The following is a 20,069-nucleotide window of genomic DNA, read 5'->3' as shown; positions in this document are numbered from 1 at the left end:
TCCACTGTGGAAAAAGGCCTTCCTGTTGAAGAAGGCAGTGAAATTTTATCACAGCTATTGCTATTCATAAATCTTATATCTATTTTAATTCAATCTGGCCCTAGCCTCCGAGTCGCTGCACCACAATTTGATTACTATAACCATACTTTTTAACTGCTGTCAGGAAAGACAGCGCCTTATACAAACATCTGCCGGAACACATGCCTGCGTTCTCCAGCACCAGCCCTAAATCACGCTCTGGTGATGAATCTTTATCTGACACTAATACTTTTTAACTTCATACAGACAATTAAAATGAATTGTAGCTAAATGCACATATAACAAATCAATTTAATCTTTGGTTGCATAGTAGCATCTTTTGCAAATTTCCTAAACTTACTTTCTTACATGTATCTTTGTCTAGGTGTTAAAACTTCAATTTAACAGAAAGGAGTGGAGATATTAATAAAACACAGCTCTTATGATACTGCCATGTAGTTGCAAGCTTCAAAGAGTAATGACATTTGAAATTCGTCACTGCCATCTAAAAAAAACTTCCACATTTATGTGTGAGGAGTGCCACGCTGAGCTCCATAATAAGAGTGACCAAAGTCAAGTCTCTGCTCTCTAGGAATTAATACAATCACAATTCAGACAAACCCACCTATGATGACAAACTGGATGAACATCATTGCCGCCTCCACACTCCCACGGTCTCTACTCCACTACCAATCACATTTACTCTACAGTTAGTTCTTCATGGGTCTCTTCATCTGCTTAATCAGATGCACTTGATGTCATGGACCACTGTCACGGTCCCCAGCACGGGCATAACACTGACTGTGAAGTATGGTTCCTCCACTGGTTGGCCATATGGCCACTCTTACCTTCAAATTCCTCCAGGGCAGTTAGTCTTGTCTTATTTAGCAGTGCCTAGCACAGAGCCAGTATGTAATAAACATTTGAAATGAAGCAGCACAGTATAGATGCTTAGTAAATAATTTCGTGGCTGGACAGACAAATGAATCCACTCTGCACAGCAGGAAGATCAGGGGAGATAAAAAAGCACTTGTGGGACATATACTACCTTCTATGTATAAAGCATTGCCCCCTTCCCCAGCCCTAGTATTGCATTTCTTTTTTTACATGTAAGAAAATTGAGGCTTACAAGATGCAGTAACTTACCCAACAGGCACAATGACAATAAGGTCTGAACCAGTCTGTACGATATCAAGTGCATGCATAAAGGAAAAATTCTTTTGTTTTTAAATTTAAAATTTTTTCAATTATTAGCAGTGTTTTTTGTGTCCTCCATAACCATCGCTATAAAAGAGTGTAGGAAAGACAACTGTGGTACTAGAACAAGGAAAAGGGAGTTGAACATCAGCTCTGCCGCATACTAGTGGGGCATTCTTGAGCAAATCACTTTCTCTTTCTGAGCTTCAGGGTCCTCACTGGTAAAATGGAGATAACACTCCTGGCATCACAGCTTTGTTATGATCAATTAAAAGAGGAAAGTACCAACATACATGTGGAAGATCAAAATTTCAAGAGTTCATGTTTTCCCATCTGTAACCTACATGTCACTGATGTCAATCACCTCCCCAATCGCAAAACAATGGAACCTTAAAACCAAGAGGAATCCAAAAGATCATCCAAGTTAAGTTCCTCATTCTAAATAAGCAGAAGCTTGGGGCACCTGGGTGGCTCAGTTGAGTGTCTGACTCTTGATTTCAGCTCAGGTTGGGATCTCAGTTTGTGACACCGAGCCTCACGTCGGGCCCCGCGCTGACAGCGCAGAACCTGCTTGGAATACCCTCTCTCCCTCTCTCTCTGCCCTCTCTCTCAAAATAAATAAACATTAAAAAAAATTAAAATAAATAAATAAATAGGTAGAAACTGAGGCTCAGAGATGGGAGGTGACTTGTCCCAGACCCCACGGCACTACCAAAGCTAAAGCTCACATTTTCTTTTTCTTTTTTTATTTCTTTTTTAACGTTTATTTATTTTTGAGAGTCAGAGAGCGACAGAGCACGAGATGGGGAGGAGCAGAGAGAGGGAGTCACAGAATCTGAAGCAGGCTCCAGGCTCTGAGCTGTCAGCACAGAACCCTATGGGAAGCTCGAACTCACGAACTGAAAAACTGACATTTTCTGATTCTACACCTGTGTTCTTTCTACCATGTTGTTTTCTAGTCCCGGAAATCAAGTTTCCATTTTGTGATATGAATGCCAGCAAGAATGAAAATAAAAATCTCTGAGAATAAGAACACTTAGATTCTATGCCCAGCTGAGTGACCCTAAGCTGTCATTTGATTTCTCTTACCTAGTTCTCTTCAAGACAGTAACATCAGGGCCTAGTACTTTGAGGGACAAGGAAATCGCTCTACTGCAAATTACAGAGTAGGGTGCCCTAGATGCGGAGGCTCAGTGTAAAACCCCACCATGCCTAGCCTCACCACAACCAACAAGGATTATCTCCTAGGCTTTCTTCCTTGGGACCCTCAGTGCTTGATATACAGTCCAACCAGATTTCGTCTGCTAATCTGGTATTTCTTTAGCTAGGAAGAAGATAGCGCTACACCAGTAATCTTGTTACAACATAAATATGTCCGTGTTTTACCTTTCAGCCCTCTAACAAGGGCTAACAATTCTAACAAGAATTACAATCAATATATTTTCTTAAATGACACCTGACATCTGCCTCATCTAAAATTACTCTCTCGGGGCGCCTGGGTGGCTCAGTCGGTTGAACGGCCAACTTCGGCTCAGGTCATGATCTCACGGTCCGTGAGTTCGAGCCCCGCGTCAGGCTCTGTGCTGACAGCTCAGAGCCTGGAGCCTGTTTCGGATTCTGTGTCTCCCTCTCTCTGACCCTCCCCCATTCATGCTCTGTCTCTCTCTGTCTCAAAAATAAACGTTAAAAAAAAAAAAATTAAAAAAAAAAAAAAGAAAGAAAAATAAAATTACTCTCTCATTTATTTTCTCCTCTTAACAGCCTGGTGAGCTGGGCTGGGCATCTGGAGTACACAGCCCATCTCAGAGAAGAGGTGACCAATCTCCAGGGCAATTCTTCAGCCAGAGTTCCAAAGCTGGCTGTGAAGTGGGAACAAAGAGGAGGCTTCTGGCTCCCAGCCCACTCTCATCTGAGACCCCTGCCTCAGATGACCCAAATACAAACCAAACAAGCAGGGTATGCTGCACACCCCTCCCCCACAAAAAGAACGCGTAGTAACTCCAAGGATGTGGTAATAAGCTACAGGTAATGTGGTAATAAGTCACCAGGCCCAAACCAGCTCACAAAGGTAACACCTGCTTCATCCTCAGCCCTCTTTCGGTGCATCCTAATTCAGGGATGGAATCATCTTCCATTCAGTTCCACTGGATCAAGGCATCGCCCTTGAAACCCTTTTCTCCCCTATTCCCTGACATGTAATCCATCGTCAAGTCTTAGCACTTTTATTTACTAACATCTCTGGAATTCAAACACCCCTTCTGCATCACCAATAAGTAAACCCAAGTTACCATCTCTCCTAACGGGACCACTGCGAAAAGTTTCTTGATTGTCTCTCTGGCCTCAAAACCCCTTCTCAGGTTGTACTCCCTTCAGCACAGCCCAGTGATCTTTTCAAAACATAAATCTGATTACCTTATCTCCTCATTTAAATTTGTCAAAGGCTTTCCAATATTCTTAGGTTAAAGAGGACACGTCCACCAGCCATACATGGTCTGGCCCCTGTAGCTTTACCTTGTACCATTGTACCTTCTTGTACTGCCTCACCCTGAGTCCCCAGTCACACAGCCTTCTTTCAGTTCCTCAAAACTGCGAAGCTACCCCCTTGCCTCAGATCCTCTATTTGTCCTTTCTCCTCCCCCTTCACCAAGTTAGCTCTTACTCATCCTTAAACTCTCAGATGAAAAGTCACCTTCACAGGGATGCCATCCCTGAGCCCTTAGACTAGGTCAGATGCCCTTATGATAATGCTCTGAAGGCCCCAACTACCTTTCTTGGAACTTAGTAATTATTAGCTGTGGGTATACGATGATGGCAATTTTGCATTCAGTCGGGTGATTATTTACATAACATCTACCTTCCTGCCAAGAGAGTAAGTTCCAAGGTCAGAAACCAGGTGCGTTTTTGCTCACCATGTATCCAGATTTTACTTCACATAGTAGGACCTCACTAAACACGGAGCAAATGAATGGCAATGTGGGAAAATAAAGGAAACTAGTAAGTCTCTCAGCACTGTCCGTGTACCAGGCACTTTGCTATTTATGCATTTCCCATTTTCATTAAATCCTTGTGACAACATTTAAAGACATCATTAACTTCATTTATACAGATGAAAACAGGCTCAAAGAGGCAAAAATGACTTGCCTAATATCACACAGCAAGTAAATGGCAAAGTTGGATTTCTAATCCAGGCCTGCAAAATTCTACTTTCCTTTGAAAACCCTCTAAAGCCAAAGGTCAATCCTACCTCTACCAGGAATTTCTGGAAGATTGTTCCACAACCAGAGGAAGCCACTACAGACTGGAAGAAACAGGGCCTAGACAGAAAGCTCAGAATGGAATCAACTAGTTTTAAGAACTCAGTCTCCAAAATTTAACTTCACAGTGGAATGCTGAAAACACGGTCTTTCACTGTAAGATTCCTATTTAATTCGTTTTGAATGCCACCCAGACAGATATCCCAACATCTCTCCTTGGGATTTCCTGTATAATGTCAAGCAAAAGGAAGAGAAGTGCATTAATACAATGGTAAGGGGAAAATAATCTTACTAAGAGATGTTTTTAAATTAATCAATTCGGTCCTTCTATTAGTAGAAAGAGGTAGTATAAAGAGGTAGTGAAGAGCTATTATCTTCCTTTAGAAATAGAACAGACTAGGGGCGCCTGGGTGGCGCAGTCGGTTAAGCATCCGACTTCAGCCAGGTCACGATCTCGCGGTCCGTGAGTTCGAGCCCCGCGTCAGGCTCTGGGCTGATGGCTCGGAGCCTGGAGCCTGTTTCCGATTCTGTGTCTCCCTCTCTCTCTGCCCCTCCCCCGTTCATGCTCTGTCTCTCTCTGTCCCAAAAATAAATAAAAAACGTTAAAAAAAAAAATTAAAAAAAAAAAAAAAAAAAAAAGAAATAGAACAGACTAATAAAAACTGGTCTATGAAAAAGAAGACTAACAGAATGCAGTCACAGAGATAAGAGGCCAAAAGAATAACCACGAAAATGATGTTGGGACTTAGTCTCCTTTATTAAAAAGGTATGTAAGATGAAGCCAATCAATGGAAGAGCTAAGTAGCCCCTAACTCAAAACACCCTGCCATCTGAAATTTGTCTCTCAATGGGTGCAAAGAAGTGAACCCCAGGAGCACTTTCACTGAAAGGGTGGGGGCTGGTCAACTTGAGGGGTGGAAAAGAAAGAAAGAAACTCAAAGCCAGAAGGCTCTTAGGCTCAAGGCCACACCTCAGCTCAGGCAGCAATAAACAAAAACTGCTGTCTAGAAACATAACTGGCAATAAAGTCCAGATTATAATTTTTTGGAAAGAGACCCTGAACTAATAAAGTAACTCCACATATTAGAGGGGACCATTTCCATTATAATAGCAAATATTCCAAGTTCAGATGTTCCTCTAAAGGCAATTTTTTTTAAACATGATTTCAATTCGCTGACCTTTTCTGAGTTTGCCACATTTCTCAGCGACTTCATGCTTTTCTGCAAAGTTTTAAGTGACTTTCTTTGAAGAGAGCTATTTAATGCCAATGATTGTAGAAAACATTTGTTCATAATTATCCAGACATAGACTGGAACAATGCTGAAACAAGAGCAGCATGCAAAAATGTATTTAAGGACTATCATCCCAAAATGCTGCTAAAAGCTATTAACCAGTATGTGTTAATTGCCACAGCATTCATATTAATTTTCACTTCAGGCTCGACATTGTGGAATATTTCCCCTGATACATTTTAAACAAAGTTTAATTTAAGGAACTGCTTCTATCAACACTTATGAAAATTAACAGCCAAGCAATTAGCACTCATGAATTATCCCTTCCCCCATGCTCTCTGCAGCTTCAGTGAAAACAGTTTCTAACAGAGAAATGGTTACTTTCTAGTAAGTTAACACAATCAAAGTCACAGTCGTCTAAATGAACAAGAACTGGTTCTGCTTTCTCAAGCACTTGTTAAGGCAAACGTTCTCCTTATAGTTAAAGTAGAATTTTGCTAAGGCAAATAAACATTTAACATTTTAGTAAACTGCCAAGCAATTACTAATCTAGAACTACCTCCTATCATGCTTTAAAAAAAAAGTCGCTACTCTCCCCCACAAAAAAAAGGAAGTAATTACTTGTCTTAATCTTTCTATTTAAAGTTAAAGGCCAAAACCTCAAAACTTCACTGGACTCCCTGGACTTCACACAGCCCACCTTCACCCAGTCTGCTGCACATCTTGTTTAACGATGCTATTTCTAAACTCCTGGTTTTAAGAACACATTTCCTCTCAATCCTGTCAATAATCTAATGAAGTACACAGAAAAGACAGCATCACTGGCCCTCATCCTTTACACAGAGGAAGGAGCAAAAGTGGGGTATTTGTTGAGTCCTTCTGTTATGTGCTACATGTCTTGGTAAACAGACCTTATCTCAATTGATCCTCATAAGGAAGACACATTATCATCATCTCAACCCACAGAGGAGGACTGGAGCTTCATGAGGTTAAGAAACTAGCCTGAGGTCGCATCATAAGTGGTGGAGTCAGGATTCAACTTAGGTCTTACTACAAAATAGGTCTACTTACTAAGTAAATTATATTGCTTCTCTTGTGCTCGGTGCTCTATCCTAGTATTATCTTATGTGATGGTCACATCAGCCTTGTGAGGAAGGAACTCTCATTTCTTTTATCAGCAAAGAAACTGAGGTTTGGAGAGATGGAAAACCTGAGCAAGAGGTCACAACTAATAATCGGCACCATTTCTTAATAGTAACTATAATGACAGGAAATGAGTACCTTAAATTCTAATGGTCTAATGATGATAATATTTGCAAACTCAGTTTAATCAAAATAGTGATGACATACTAGCAAGTAAGCGATACGGCATGGAACAGAAAGGGTTAGATACCTGCAAAAACACGGCCTCACTTGAAACAGACAGAAACACAGGGCAGAAATCCACATATTTAGGGATACTTAAATCAGTGCTGAGTGCTTACTGTGTTATCAGTAGAGCTCACTCCTTCATCACCTCAAAACAACTCCTTGCCACACCCAACATATCCCACATACAGTGAAATCAGCACTGGGACAAGAAGTTTTCTGACTGTCTCAATCTCTAGAACAGAGATTTTGTGTTGTTAATTAGGCTACCTGAAGTCTTGTTTTCAACAAGCCCAAAAAATTCAGGCAGATGGCTGAGCCTGGTTTTGCCTGGTCTGACTAAGCATTCCCTCAAACCACTTACACTCTATCTTGGGCTTTTTACAAACGATCAGTAAACAGATCATAATTGATCAATAATTGATCAATAATTGATCATAATGATCAAACTGATCAATAATCAGTGAATCTAAAACAGGCCACAGACAGCAATTTACCAAAGAGATAATATAAACATAATTAACCTGATCCAAAAAATTGTCAAAATTACAACAAAGCACATGCCTAAGCACAGCCTTTCCCTCTCAACTGTATGTCTCCAAGAAATTATCAATCAACCACAATTTTTAGAAATGAAATTATTAAACTGCTACAAGAACCAAAAATTATTTGAAAGTATTCACATCAATTTAGCACAAAAGCTAAGAGATGCTTACCCTCAGAATCACTAAAACCAACAACAATCCAGTTCGCACAAACCGTTAAAGACACTAGACATGCCAGCTTAACTGCAATGTAATTGTAAAGTCATACCAAAAACAAAATCTTTTTCAAATCTGACGCTAGTTTAATCTTAAGGAGGATTTCACAGCAGTTAGTCTCTTGAGGAAATACATAATTAAGTAGTTTTTTAGCATATTTAATTAGACCCCAAACTCTTCCCTGTCCCCTTCTCTCCCCAATTATGTACCATTTGCCCAAGAGACCTAAGCAACTCAGTTAATTATGTAAATAAGGCAAGCGTTATTCCCAAGAAAAGCATTGTGAATATTTGTACGCGAAAAAACTGTACATATTTTAGTGGCTTTAACAAACCTTTGTGGGGGAAAAAAATAAGGGACTCCCAAAGTACATGAAAAATCCTTATATTTGAGGCAAAAAGCATGGAGTTCAATGACAAGATGGTGAATCATTAAAACAGGACACTCATTTCACTTGTTAAATATGAGCTGAATAAAAATAAAATAATTTTAAGTTACAACAGTAACAAAAATTTAGTGCTGAACGTCAAATGATTTATGGGAAGAATCAATCTGGAAATTATTAAAGTCGACTCTCACAGAAAAGGCTTTATTATCAAGGGGTTGACATGATCTTAACTCTAGAGGCAGCCATGGTGCTGTTATAACTACTACAATCCCATTATTATGCAATCACAAAATGCTAATTTGATCATTTTGAGGTGTTATTTGAATAGTCATTTTAATTTCTAGGTTACAAAAAGGCTTGACTCAAGTATAATTCTCTATTAATCATTGAGATGTCATTGAATATCATATTGATGCATTTCACAAAGATAAAGAAAGACTAATTTAATATGTACAGTACAATATCCTTCAAATATTAGCCACTTTCATTACGTATCTGCCAAATGCATCAATATTAAATAACAGATGAGAACAAGGGTTTAATTGTATTTTAGCAATTGTAATATGTAGGATAACAATAAAATAGCATAGCATCATAAAATAGACTTATCGATATATAAATCTTTCTTAATCAAAGTGTAACGGTGACTGCCCCATGTACACATCCTTTGCTGACTACAAATAGATCTGGTATGACAAAAGCATCCAGAGTCTTAAATGTCAACACATCTAGCAAAAGTAATTCCTTTGTGACTGAGGAAATGGCTTCTTCACAGTTTTTAAAAAATTTCTCCTGGCACTTTAAAAGTTACATATATACCAAGAACACTTCACAACTTTCTGTCAAATCCAAAGCTAAGGAATTTATAATAAAATCTAATGTATAATGAGAGTTCTAGGACATAATATTTTAAGAGATCTATGCTATTTTGTTGGCATCAAAGCATTATCACATAGTAATTATTCCGGCAATTATGCCCTCAAACAATGAGATGGGATCAGGCAATGGAAGCAAATAAATTCCAGCCCTATAACCTAAATCCAACAATAACTTCTCATGTATCTAAACGAATCAATGGTTGTTTAAAAAAAAAATCCCCTACAGTCCAATTCTCTGTTTTCCAGAGGCTGACATTCCTGTCCCCTAGAGGGATCCTCCTCTTTGCTACAGTCCACAGGAAGAAACAGGAGCGGTGGCAGGGGCAGGCTAAAGAGAAGCTTTACATCGATACAATCTCTAATTTACTCAAGGTACTTTCAGAGGTTTTTTGGAGGCAACTCCTGAGCATATTAGTATCTTTATGTAAGTTACGCATTTTATTTCTAGTTCTTGCTCTCCTTTCCCACCAACATCAATAACCTCACTTGCCCATGGCCATATATGCTTACTTAAAACTATGGAAAAATGCTGAACCGGTTGAGAAAGGGTTTTGAAGAGAAAACATCTTGCTCAAAGATACAACTGACCACACCAGCACCTAACCAGAAATTGAATATGAAAAATGCAAACATAAGTAAAGAGCTGTATGTTTATTAATTGCGATGGTGTTAAAATAAGACAAATTGTACACAACCCCCAACAAGCGATCACTCAGCACCCCCCACCACTACCAGACAGCAAATATAACGGCAATAAATATAAAAATCAACTGCTACTGTCGCCTGAAAGAAGCCCAGCTCAGCTTAGCGCAGGAACACAGAATGGCAGGGAATGTGGGGGGCGGCGGGGGGGGGGGGGGGGGGGGGGGAGGAGGGTTGCTGCACATGGAACTATGCTCCGCCTACAACAGTGGCCATTTTTTTAAAAGGAAAATAGACATGCTTTAATTTTACAACTACAAATTGTTAGAATAAACAGAAAAATCTCACCCTGCATAGTGAGTGTCAAACAAGATTCCCTACAATGAAATACAGACATGCAAACAATGGCCTAGAATTCTGAAATGAAGCTCGAAGCTCAACAATTTCTGCAGTTATAATGAAGAGTCAGACCAAAACAATGCAAACTGCCTCCCAGAACTACTTTCAAAGCGTTCCCAGCACAATCAGGCCTTGACGAATCACAACCCAACTAACCCAAATCCTCAAGTATACTCCTGGAAGATAAAACAGGGGAAAAAACACGCATACAAATATCTCCAGACTACTTTTGTTTTAATCCCTCATCAAACATATTGCTGTGGAAACAATATCAAGCCCAAATGCAGACTTTTTCACATCTTCAGTCTTAGAAAATGTGAGGGACATTCTGTAATTACTTTGAGTCATTTTTGAAAACCGAAATTTAATAATAATACCAACAAAACAATTCCACTCAACTGAGGTTTTATTTAAGGGGACAAAGTTTTATTTTTACTTACCTTGCCATCAAATTTGGAATACTCATTAAAGGGGTTATTCAGCTGTAGAGGGCACTGCTCCAGTCGTACAGATAATATTGACTGCTTTCCAGAACTTGGAGGTTTCTCTTTGAGGGACTTTTTTTCAAATAGTGACTTTAACTCCTGGGCTGTGATACAAGAGGAAGATAAAAACATCTTTGTGATTACACACAGAGAGACAGCCTGTCTACCTTCCCTAGCAAGTCTTCCTTGGAATCTTAAGGAGGGAGTGTCTGGGGCATATTCAGGTCTGATGTGTGCAAAAAGCCTCACATATACTTCGATGCTTGCACCCTGAAAAGGCAGAGCCCTGAAATACGATCAGGTCAGGACTGTCAATTTAGAAGGACTAGGGTTTAAGGAGTGGGGCAGAGTCAAACCGACAGAGCAGCCATTCTGTAAGAAGGGCATTCACAGCTAAAGGACCTGAGCTTTGGCCTGGCTTTGCCACTAAGAGATATGTGATAGACAGTTCACTAACGCTTTCTGGGCTCACTGAACTGGATAAGCTTGAAAATCTCTCCTGGTTCTAATACTGTGGGATTTTGGAATTCCAGTTCTTTAGGGTGAAGGTCTACATCTTAATCCTCTCCTATTCCCCAGTGACACCTAGCACAAAATCTAGAAGACAAAGATGAGGAGGAGGAAAAGGAAAAAGAATTTAAAAAAAATGTTTTTTAAACGTTTATTTATTATTGAGAGACAGAGCAAGACAGAACATGAGCATGAGAGGGGCAGAGAGAGGAGAAGACACAGAATTTGAAGCAGGCTCCAGGCTCCGAGCTGTCAGCACAGAGCCCGATGCAGGGCTCGAACCCACCAACTGTGAGATCATGACCTGAGCTGAAGTCGACGCCCAACCAACTGAGCCACCCAGGTGCCCCAGGAAAAAGAATTTTTATAATAATAGCAGCTAACGTTTATTGAGCAAGCCAATGTACCTCAATTACTCCTCCTAACAAGCCTATGAAGTGGATACTGGCATTATCTTAATTTTGTCAGTGTGGAAACTGAAGCCTAGAATACTTTGATTAGCCTTAGACCAACACAGCTAAGAAATAGCAGAGCTAAGACTTGCACTCAGGCAAGGCTCTTAGCCATTAGACTAATGAACAAAGTTGACCCTCAATAAATTTTATTGCATGAACCAGTGAATAAAATAATGATTGAAGGAATTCAGATTAAATTATTATTAAACCAGAATCTTTAGCTCTTACTCATTAGTGAATCAAGACAAGTTAATTCCATATATTCTCATAGATCATTTCAGTGTCCATATTATCCTGAATATCACTTAAGGTGGTAGATACATAAGTACATGGAGATCTATTATACTCTCCATTTCTGTGAGTATTAGAAAATTTCCATACCTAAATTTAAAAATAAATCGATCTTAGATCTTAAAATCTGCAATGAGGGCCACTCTGGGAGGCTCAATTGGTTAAGTGTCTGACTCATATTTTTTTTTTTATTTAAAAAAAATGTTTATTTATTTTTGAGAGAGAGAAAGAAAGAGAGGGAGACAGGATCTGAAGCGGGCTCTGTGCTGACAGGAGACAGCTTGATGCGGGTCTCGAACTCATGAACCACAAGATCATGACCTGAACCAAAGTTGGATGCTTAACGGACTGAGCCATCCAGGCACTCTAAGCATCTGACTCTTGATTTTGGCTCAGGTCATGACCTCACAGTCATGAGATCTAGTCCCATGTCAGGTTCCATGCTTGCTTAAGATTCTCTCTCTCCCCCCTCCAAAAACAAAAAACAAAAAAACTGCAATGAATAGGTTCAACCCCATTCCATCCTTGAACATAGCCAAACTGAACTTAGATCAAACAGAACTCTGAAATAGTGACTTAGAACTTCTAAAACATGTTACTCAGACCATCTTTTCAACAAACCAGTGGAACAAATCTATCATATAAGGTCCTATAAATTTAAGTGGCAAACCAGAAGAAAAGGATCTAATTCTTTTTTAAAATGTGGCACATATTTAATTTCAGAATCTGAATATATACGTTCAAATAATCAACAGATATTAACTGCGCATTTGAAAAAGTTTTAGATTACTAAAGTGATATTTTAAATATTACAAGTATTATTCTGCACGTAATCTATTAATAATTTTATTGCCACACTTTGGAAAGGAATAACCCTTTATTAAATACCTACTATGGGCCAGGAACAATGCTACGTGTTTTCTCAACTTGTCCTCTCAACAGTCTTAAGAGCTGGGTTACAACTAGCCCCATCAACAAACTGAGTTTAGCAAACGTAAGTAACTTATCAAAGTTACAGAACTATTATCAGTAAGGGTGTGAAGCGATGATAGATTAACTCTTCCATTCTCAGACTAATTCTAATTCACACTTAGAATTCTCTCCTCAACTTCTGACATTTTCCATCTCCCTCCCATCCATCCTTCTGTCCATCCGTCCATCCATCCTTCGTCATGGACACAGAGAAACAACCAAAAGAGAACTTCTGCCTACCTTTCCCTCCTATTACAGCGGGTGAACTGTCTAGGCCCATACCTCAGGCCAGCTCCTCCTTTGCGCACTCAGGGGCTAACTTCTTGCTGACTCAAGGGCATCACTCGAGCAATTTTCTCTGATTTTTGGTTTTTCCTCCTACTGACTGGGTCAATTGCATCAGCACACAAAGATACTGAAATACTGCTCGTTTAAAAAAAAAAAAAATCCTTCTTTGATCCTGTACTCCCAGTTACTATACCACTTTTCTGCTCCTCAAAATGCTGTGTTCTTGCTGTCTGGTTCCTCCCCTCGCTTTCCCTCAAACCCACTGCAATCAAGCACTTGGGCTCCCCACACTCCTCAAAAGCAGTTTGCGAGGTCACCAATGACCCCTTATTGCTAAATCTACTGGTCCATTTTGAATCCTCATCTTTCAAGACTTCGTGACAGCATTTGAAACAGTTCATCACTCACTCCTTTTTGAACCAGTTTTTTCACTTGGTTTCCAGGGCTCCATTTGATCTGGTTCTCATCCTGTCTTCCAGGTTACTCTTTCCTAGTTTCCTTGCCAATTCCTCATATTCCCCTCAAATCTTTGGCATTCCCCAAGTCATACTATTTGGATCTTTTCTTTTCTGTACCTACATTCATACCCTTGGTGATCTCAGCCAGCCTTCTGTTTTAAATATAATCAACAAGAAGAGAAGCTAAATTGTGGTAACACAAATCAGAACAACAGCTGTCTATGGGGAGTACCCCAACTAGAAAGAGGCACGAGAGAACTTTCTGGGGTATACAAATGCTCTATACTTGATTGGGATGCTAGTTACACAGGTCTATATGCTTGTCACAAGTCACTGAACTGTATACTCAATATCTGTACATTTCAGCATATAGAAGCATACCTCAATAAATAAATAAAAAGGGAAAGCCTAAATAAATATCACCTACATGCTGATAACTCCCAAATGATTATTCCTAGAACTAAACATTCCCTGAAATTACGGACTCACATATTCAGCTTCCTATATGGCACCACCTCCACTTGGATATCCAATAGGTGTTTCAAACTTTATATGTCCATAACAGAACTCTGGATCTTGCCCCAAATCTGCCCCGCCCACAGGCTTCTCCTTCTCAGTTAATGGCAACTCAATCATGTTAGGCCAAAAACATCTCCACTCTTTTCTTTCTCTCATATCTAACATCCTATCCATCAACAGAAATTTCAGAATATATCCAGAACCATCTCCAAAGTTACCAATGCTGGATTATTACCACTACCTTCAAACTGATCTTGTTTCTGCCCTTGCCTCCCCCAGGCCCACTCCTGCTAGTCTCTTCCCAACACAGCAGCCAACAGGAGTCTTTTAAAATGTAAACTATAAACGTCACAGTAAGAAGAAAACAATATGACCACACAAAATAAAAACATTTTTGTATGGTAAAAAATTAGCAAAGTAAAAAGAAAAATGACAAACTAGAAAAAAATAAAGGTTAATATTCTTAATATATAAAGATTCTAAAAGTAGAGAAGACAGTGACCAACAATTCTACAGAAAAATGGATAAGAAATATGAAATGTCCACAGAAAAGCATATTCAAATGGTTCTTAACAAATGGAAAGATGCTCAACCACGTTAATAATAATAATATGCTGAGATATACATCTATCAAATTGGCAAAAATCTAAAAGTTTACAGCTGTGAGGAAATAACATTCTGTACCTTATTAGAGGAATGCAAACTAGCAAAACACCTACGGAAGGGAATGTGGCAATATCAAGGGAGATCACATATTTACCCTATGACCCAACCATACCACTTCCAGGATTCTTAGATACACTGGGAAAAATAAACACAACACAACACAGTGCATTAGGCTACTCACTGCACTGTCATTTTCAACACCAAAAATCTGAAAACACTCAAACTTCCTTCAAAAGGAAACCAATTGGCTAAACTATGGCACCTCCATATCATGGCTTATTATGAAGCTGTAAAATGGAATGAAGCCTATCTCTATATATTCACCAGAGTAATTCCCAAGATGTGTTGCTAAGTGAAAAAAGTATTGCATAAAATGGTGTGTACAAAATGCTATTTATAACCTAAAAAAAGGGGTATATGAATATAAATATGCTTACACATAGATTTAAGCGAACAGAAAAACCAAAACCTTTTTTAAAATGACTATGAATAGAAGAGACAAGAATTGAAGCTAAATTTCCCTGATTTTACCTTGTTTTATGTACTCAACTTTGAAACCATGTACATTTTATATATTTCTTTAAAAAAATTAGAAGTGCAATTTCTAAAAATAAAAGCAAAGGCAAATGAACCCAAGTGTAATATTGAGTTGGCATTTTAACTACAAAGAGGAGTTATTTTAAGTAACTTTATCACACAGCAATTTGTACATTCCCTAATAGAACATATCAAAAGGGCAAAAAAAAAAAAAATTATCTATCTATCTTCAACTGTTTTTAGTAATCATAGTGTTAGTAATGACTATGATATCTCTATTCTGGAACCAGAACTTTCAGCATAAGAAACAGATACATAAACATAAAATCAAAAAAGTTAAGTAAATACTCTATAATCCTAAATTTATACAGAAATTATCAACATTAACTCACAATGTACTTCCTCTTAAAAAATTTATTTTTTTCTGAGCTCTATCCCCTGAAATGCCTACAAGGAAAAAAATAAAATTCAGTGAGCACCTCTAGAGTTCAAGTTCTGGTCTCTCAATGCCATTTATCCCTAAAAAATAATCAAGACTCTAAACAAATGGCTAATTCCAGATATGGAGAAGGAAATATTTAAGAATCAAGCATTTATCCTGTCTTCTGGTAGGGATTATATCTGAGAATAATGAAATAATAGATTAGGAAAAAATGTTCTTTATATGAAGACCAACAAAATTAGAAATCACTATTTTGCAACTACTAATGAAATAATTAATCTAGGTAATGCCCACCAATGACCACTAAAACCATTAGAAGAAAAAGCTGTTGGGATGGATGAATGACACCTAATAATAATAATTAATAATGGATGAATGACACCTAACTCTAGCATCAACCTGAACATCACAAAATAGACAAGAAGACCTTCTATATAACCTGATATGATGCAATATGAAGTACAGATCAGCATGTACAAAATACTCTTAACAGAAATCAAACTTCAATCTGAGCAAGTTTCTAGATCTAACTACCTGTTTATAGGAAAAAGAGAGCCGAGGAACCTATTAAATGAGACCAAAGAGATACAATTAGCAAAATCTAGAATGTAGGAAATTCTACGGGACACATGACCCAGTTTCTTAAATAAATTACAACGAAAAAAAGTAAAGAAGAATCTACAGATTAAAAAGGAAATCAAACATATCGACCAAATGTATGGACCTCATATCTAGACCTACACGAACAAACTGGCAAAAGAAAAGAAAAATTGGAGACAGTGAGGGAAATGTTTGTTAATATTAAAAAATTCCTGCTAATTTTTTGGAGAGTAGTGGTATTACAATACCAGAAAACTACATTTTCTTATGTGTTAAAAAATACACAAGTATTTAGGTATCAAATTATGATAGTTGGAAATTGCTTGAAAATAATCTGGGGACGCCTAGGTGGCTGAGTCGGTTCAGTGTCTGACTCTTGATTTCAGCTCAGATCATGATCACAGGGTCACGGGATCCACATGTATGCTGTGCTAAGTAAGCGTGGAGCCTGCTTAAGATTCTCTCTCCCCCTCTCCTGCACTCCCACTTGCGCGCGCTCTCTCTCTCTCAAAAAATAAATAAAAATAATCTTGAGAGAGGAGGGGAGATAAACGTATAAAAGAAGCAAGACTGGCCATATGTTGAAGCTGGGTAAAGGGTGTACAGGGGTTCATTATACCATTCTAGTCTACTCAGACTGCATCACTGTACCCAGAGTAAAAATTAAGTTCTGTACAAGATCCTCCATGATCTGCTCTCTCACTGCTTCTCTGAGCCCACTCTTCCCCTTTTCCCCTCTACTGTAGTCAGTAAGCATCCTTCCTTGCTATTCTTTGAATACATCAGGCACACTTCTGTTGCAGAACCTTTGCACACGCTCTCCCTCATCTTAGGACACCCATTTTCCAATACCTTCCCAACTCATTCCTTCAGAACTCTGCTCACACATCACCTTCCGAAGAGGCCTTCCCTGATCATCCTATATAAAATTGCAAAATCCCCTACCTAGCATTCCTTACCTTCCTTGCTTGCCAGGCTGTATTTTTCGCTATGCCACTTATCCCATTCTGACAATACTAGGTTTGCTTCCTGTCTATTTCCCCCACAAGATCCATGAGGCAGGGACTTTGTCTTGTTCACTGCTGTATCTTCTAAGTCTACAAGTGCCTAGCTGCCCCTGCATATTGTAGGAGCTTAAGAAATACTTGTTAAATGATTAACTGTGGACCAGAGAAGTAGAAAAAGTGGCTGTGGGGATAGGGAGGCAGAAGAGAGGGAGGAAGGAGCAAATGGGCACAAAGAAGTAGAAATGAGACAGGGGTGGGTAATGAGAGCCTTTCCTCCTGGTTCTAAGCCACTCATAAGACATAGTTGTACCTCCTGAGTTGCTCTACTGCAAGCTGCTTTTCAACATCACTTCTCTTTATCATTTGCAGCTGAAGAGTTCTAACCACTAGAAACAGTTGGAAGTCCCCAACAAACAGGGAACTGAAAAAACAATAGCCTAGGAACGTAATTACCATCAGTCTTGTGAGAAAGCACATACTATAGCCTTCAGGAAGATGGTAATGCATATCAGAACTTCTAAGGATTCAGTGAGTGGCTGGATACAAAATGGATATATAAAAACAACAGATTTCTTCACAAGAGCAGTAAGAAAGTTATGGGGAAGAGGATGCTAATTACAAGGGCAACACAAAATGCAAAACATCTGGAAATAACCTTAATAAATGTAAAAGTGCGGGAACACCATGGAGACAAGAAGACAAAACGGTGCATTTATGTACTACTTGTATATACAAAAAAATACAAAAAAGATAAGACGTATGTTTAGAATATTTAAAATATATATACTTATATAAACAGAATCTAGAATAAATACATCAAAATGTTAACAGAAATTCCTCCAAATATGAGACTATTGGTAGCTTATTTTCGTTTTCATGTTTTGCTTCAGATTTCCTATAACAACATTTTCTTTTAATAAAACTTTCCTGAATGTTGGCCATCGCTGACACAGAGGAGGAAAGGAACAAGGGAAGAGGGAATCCATAACACCCAAAGCTCCAGAGCAGCTCCTTTCTGCCAACAGTACTGGAGAGAATAGGAGGCAGCGAGAAGATTATAGTCTTCGGGGTCAGACTGGCCAGGAGAATTCTGGCTTTGACATTTACTATTTGTAAGTAATGTGAAAAAGTTACTTAGCCTCTGGGGTCCAGTTTTCTCACATATAACACAGAAATAGTAATAGCTAATTTGCTGGATTTGTGTTAAGATGAAGCAAACTTAGAGGCTGGCATATTATATACCAGCGATTCCCAGTAATGGTTACTCATAAGAATCACCCAGGGAGCGTCTGAAAAATATAGACGGACCCCAATCCCTATCTTCTGAATCAGGAATTCCACATATATGGCTAGAAATTTATGCAGAAGCCATTATAATATGCACTTTTAGATGTATTTCTGATTTTTACACAGCCATTATATCTGCAAACTGTTGTTTTAAGAAATAAGTACTAGAAGTTACATAAAGAAAACTTCAGGAATATTCATAAATAACTGATTTATACTACATTGTTTTTGAGTTACTATTTGACTTTATGTGTAAATGCCTTTGTCTTCCCATTAGACTTCAAACTTCTTGAGGACAGGAGTCGCGTATTCCTCCAAGCACCTAGCATAGAGTTAAGATGCACACAGAAGGTATGAAAGAAATGTTTGTTAAATGAGTCAGTGAATAAGGGTAATAATACATTTTATAAAGAATATACCAACACCATTTTAAAACAATAAAATTAAGGGGCGCCTGGGTGGCTCAGTCAGTTAAGCGGTCGACTTGGGCTCAGGTCATGATCTCACAACTCGTGAGTTCAAGCCCCGCATCAGGCTCTGTGCTGAAGTTCAGGGCCTGGAGCCTGCTTCAAACTCCGTGTCTCCCCCTCTCTCTGCTCCCCACCCCCATCCATGCTCGGTCTCTCTCTCAAAAATAAATAAAACATTAAAAAAAATTTTTTTTTTAAACAATAAAATTTAAAATACCGAGGCTTGATTTGACACTGTTCCTGACAAAGCCATCTTCCAATAACCATCTTCACATTTATCCATACAGTTCTGGCTACAGAAACACTACAAGGATCTTAGTCTAAGGTATTCCATTTATCATGTGGTCTCAGGGCACATAAAGTATATATACAAAGTTCATAAAGAACTTCAGGGTATGGACCAGAAGGCTTCTCAGATCTCTTCCAACTGTTCAATGAAAAGGTTGCATTTCTGCTGTATTAAAGGATGGACTGGATTCAGACAGAATAACTGTGGAAGAAAAACATTCCAGGGGAGGTCATCATATTCATAATAATGATTCTTCTAGTAGGGAATAAAATAAAACAAAGATAAGAAAAACAGACGAGGGGCGCCTGGGTGGCTCAGTTGGTTGGGCATCCGACTTCGGCTCAGGTCATGATCTCGCGGTCCGTGAGTTCGAGCCCCGCGTCGGGCTCTGTGCTGACAGCTCAGAGCCTGGAGCCTGTTTCAGATTCTGTGTCTCCCTCTCTCTCTGCCCCTCCCCCGTTCATGCTCTGTCTCTCCCTGTCTCAAAAATAAATAAACGTTAAAAAAATTAAAAAAAAAAAAAAAAGAAAAACAGACGAAAGGATTTTAACAAAATGTAAACAGCACATAAAGAATGAGGGAATGAATAAATGATTACCTAACCAAAATTTCCAATTAAGATTAAAAAGATCTGGCTGTGGCATTCCTTGACAAAA

The 20,069-nt window shown here is 38.8% G+C and overlaps 1 protein-coding gene across 8 annotated transcripts in view; it reads right to left on the bottom strand.

Annotated features, from left to right (window-relative positions):
• The window catches only part of MAPKAP1 (MAPK associated protein 1), a 244,954-nt gene that overhangs the window by 189,734 nt on the left and 35,151 nt on the right, over positions 1 to 20,069 (bottom strand). For all 8 annotated transcript variants that reach the window (XM_058694114.1, XM_058694118.1, XM_058694110.1 and 5 more), the window contains one exon: positions 10,578 to 10,726. In XM_058694114.1, the coding sequence (XP_058550097.1) occupies positions 10,578 to 10,726 (149 nt within the window). The remainder of the gene's footprint in view (positions 1 to 10,577; positions 10,727 to 20,069) is intronic.

Source organism: Neofelis nebulosa, chromosome 12, assembly GCF_028018385.1.
Source record: "Neofelis nebulosa isolate mNeoNeb1 chromosome 12, mNeoNeb1.pri, whole genome shotgun sequence".
In the NCBI taxonomy this organism is placed as follows: Eukaryota; Metazoa; Chordata; class Mammalia; order Carnivora; family Felidae; genus Neofelis; species Neofelis nebulosa.
The sequence above is the reverse complement of the archived record's forward strand: the minus strand, read 5'-3'. Positions and strand labels throughout refer to the sequence as shown.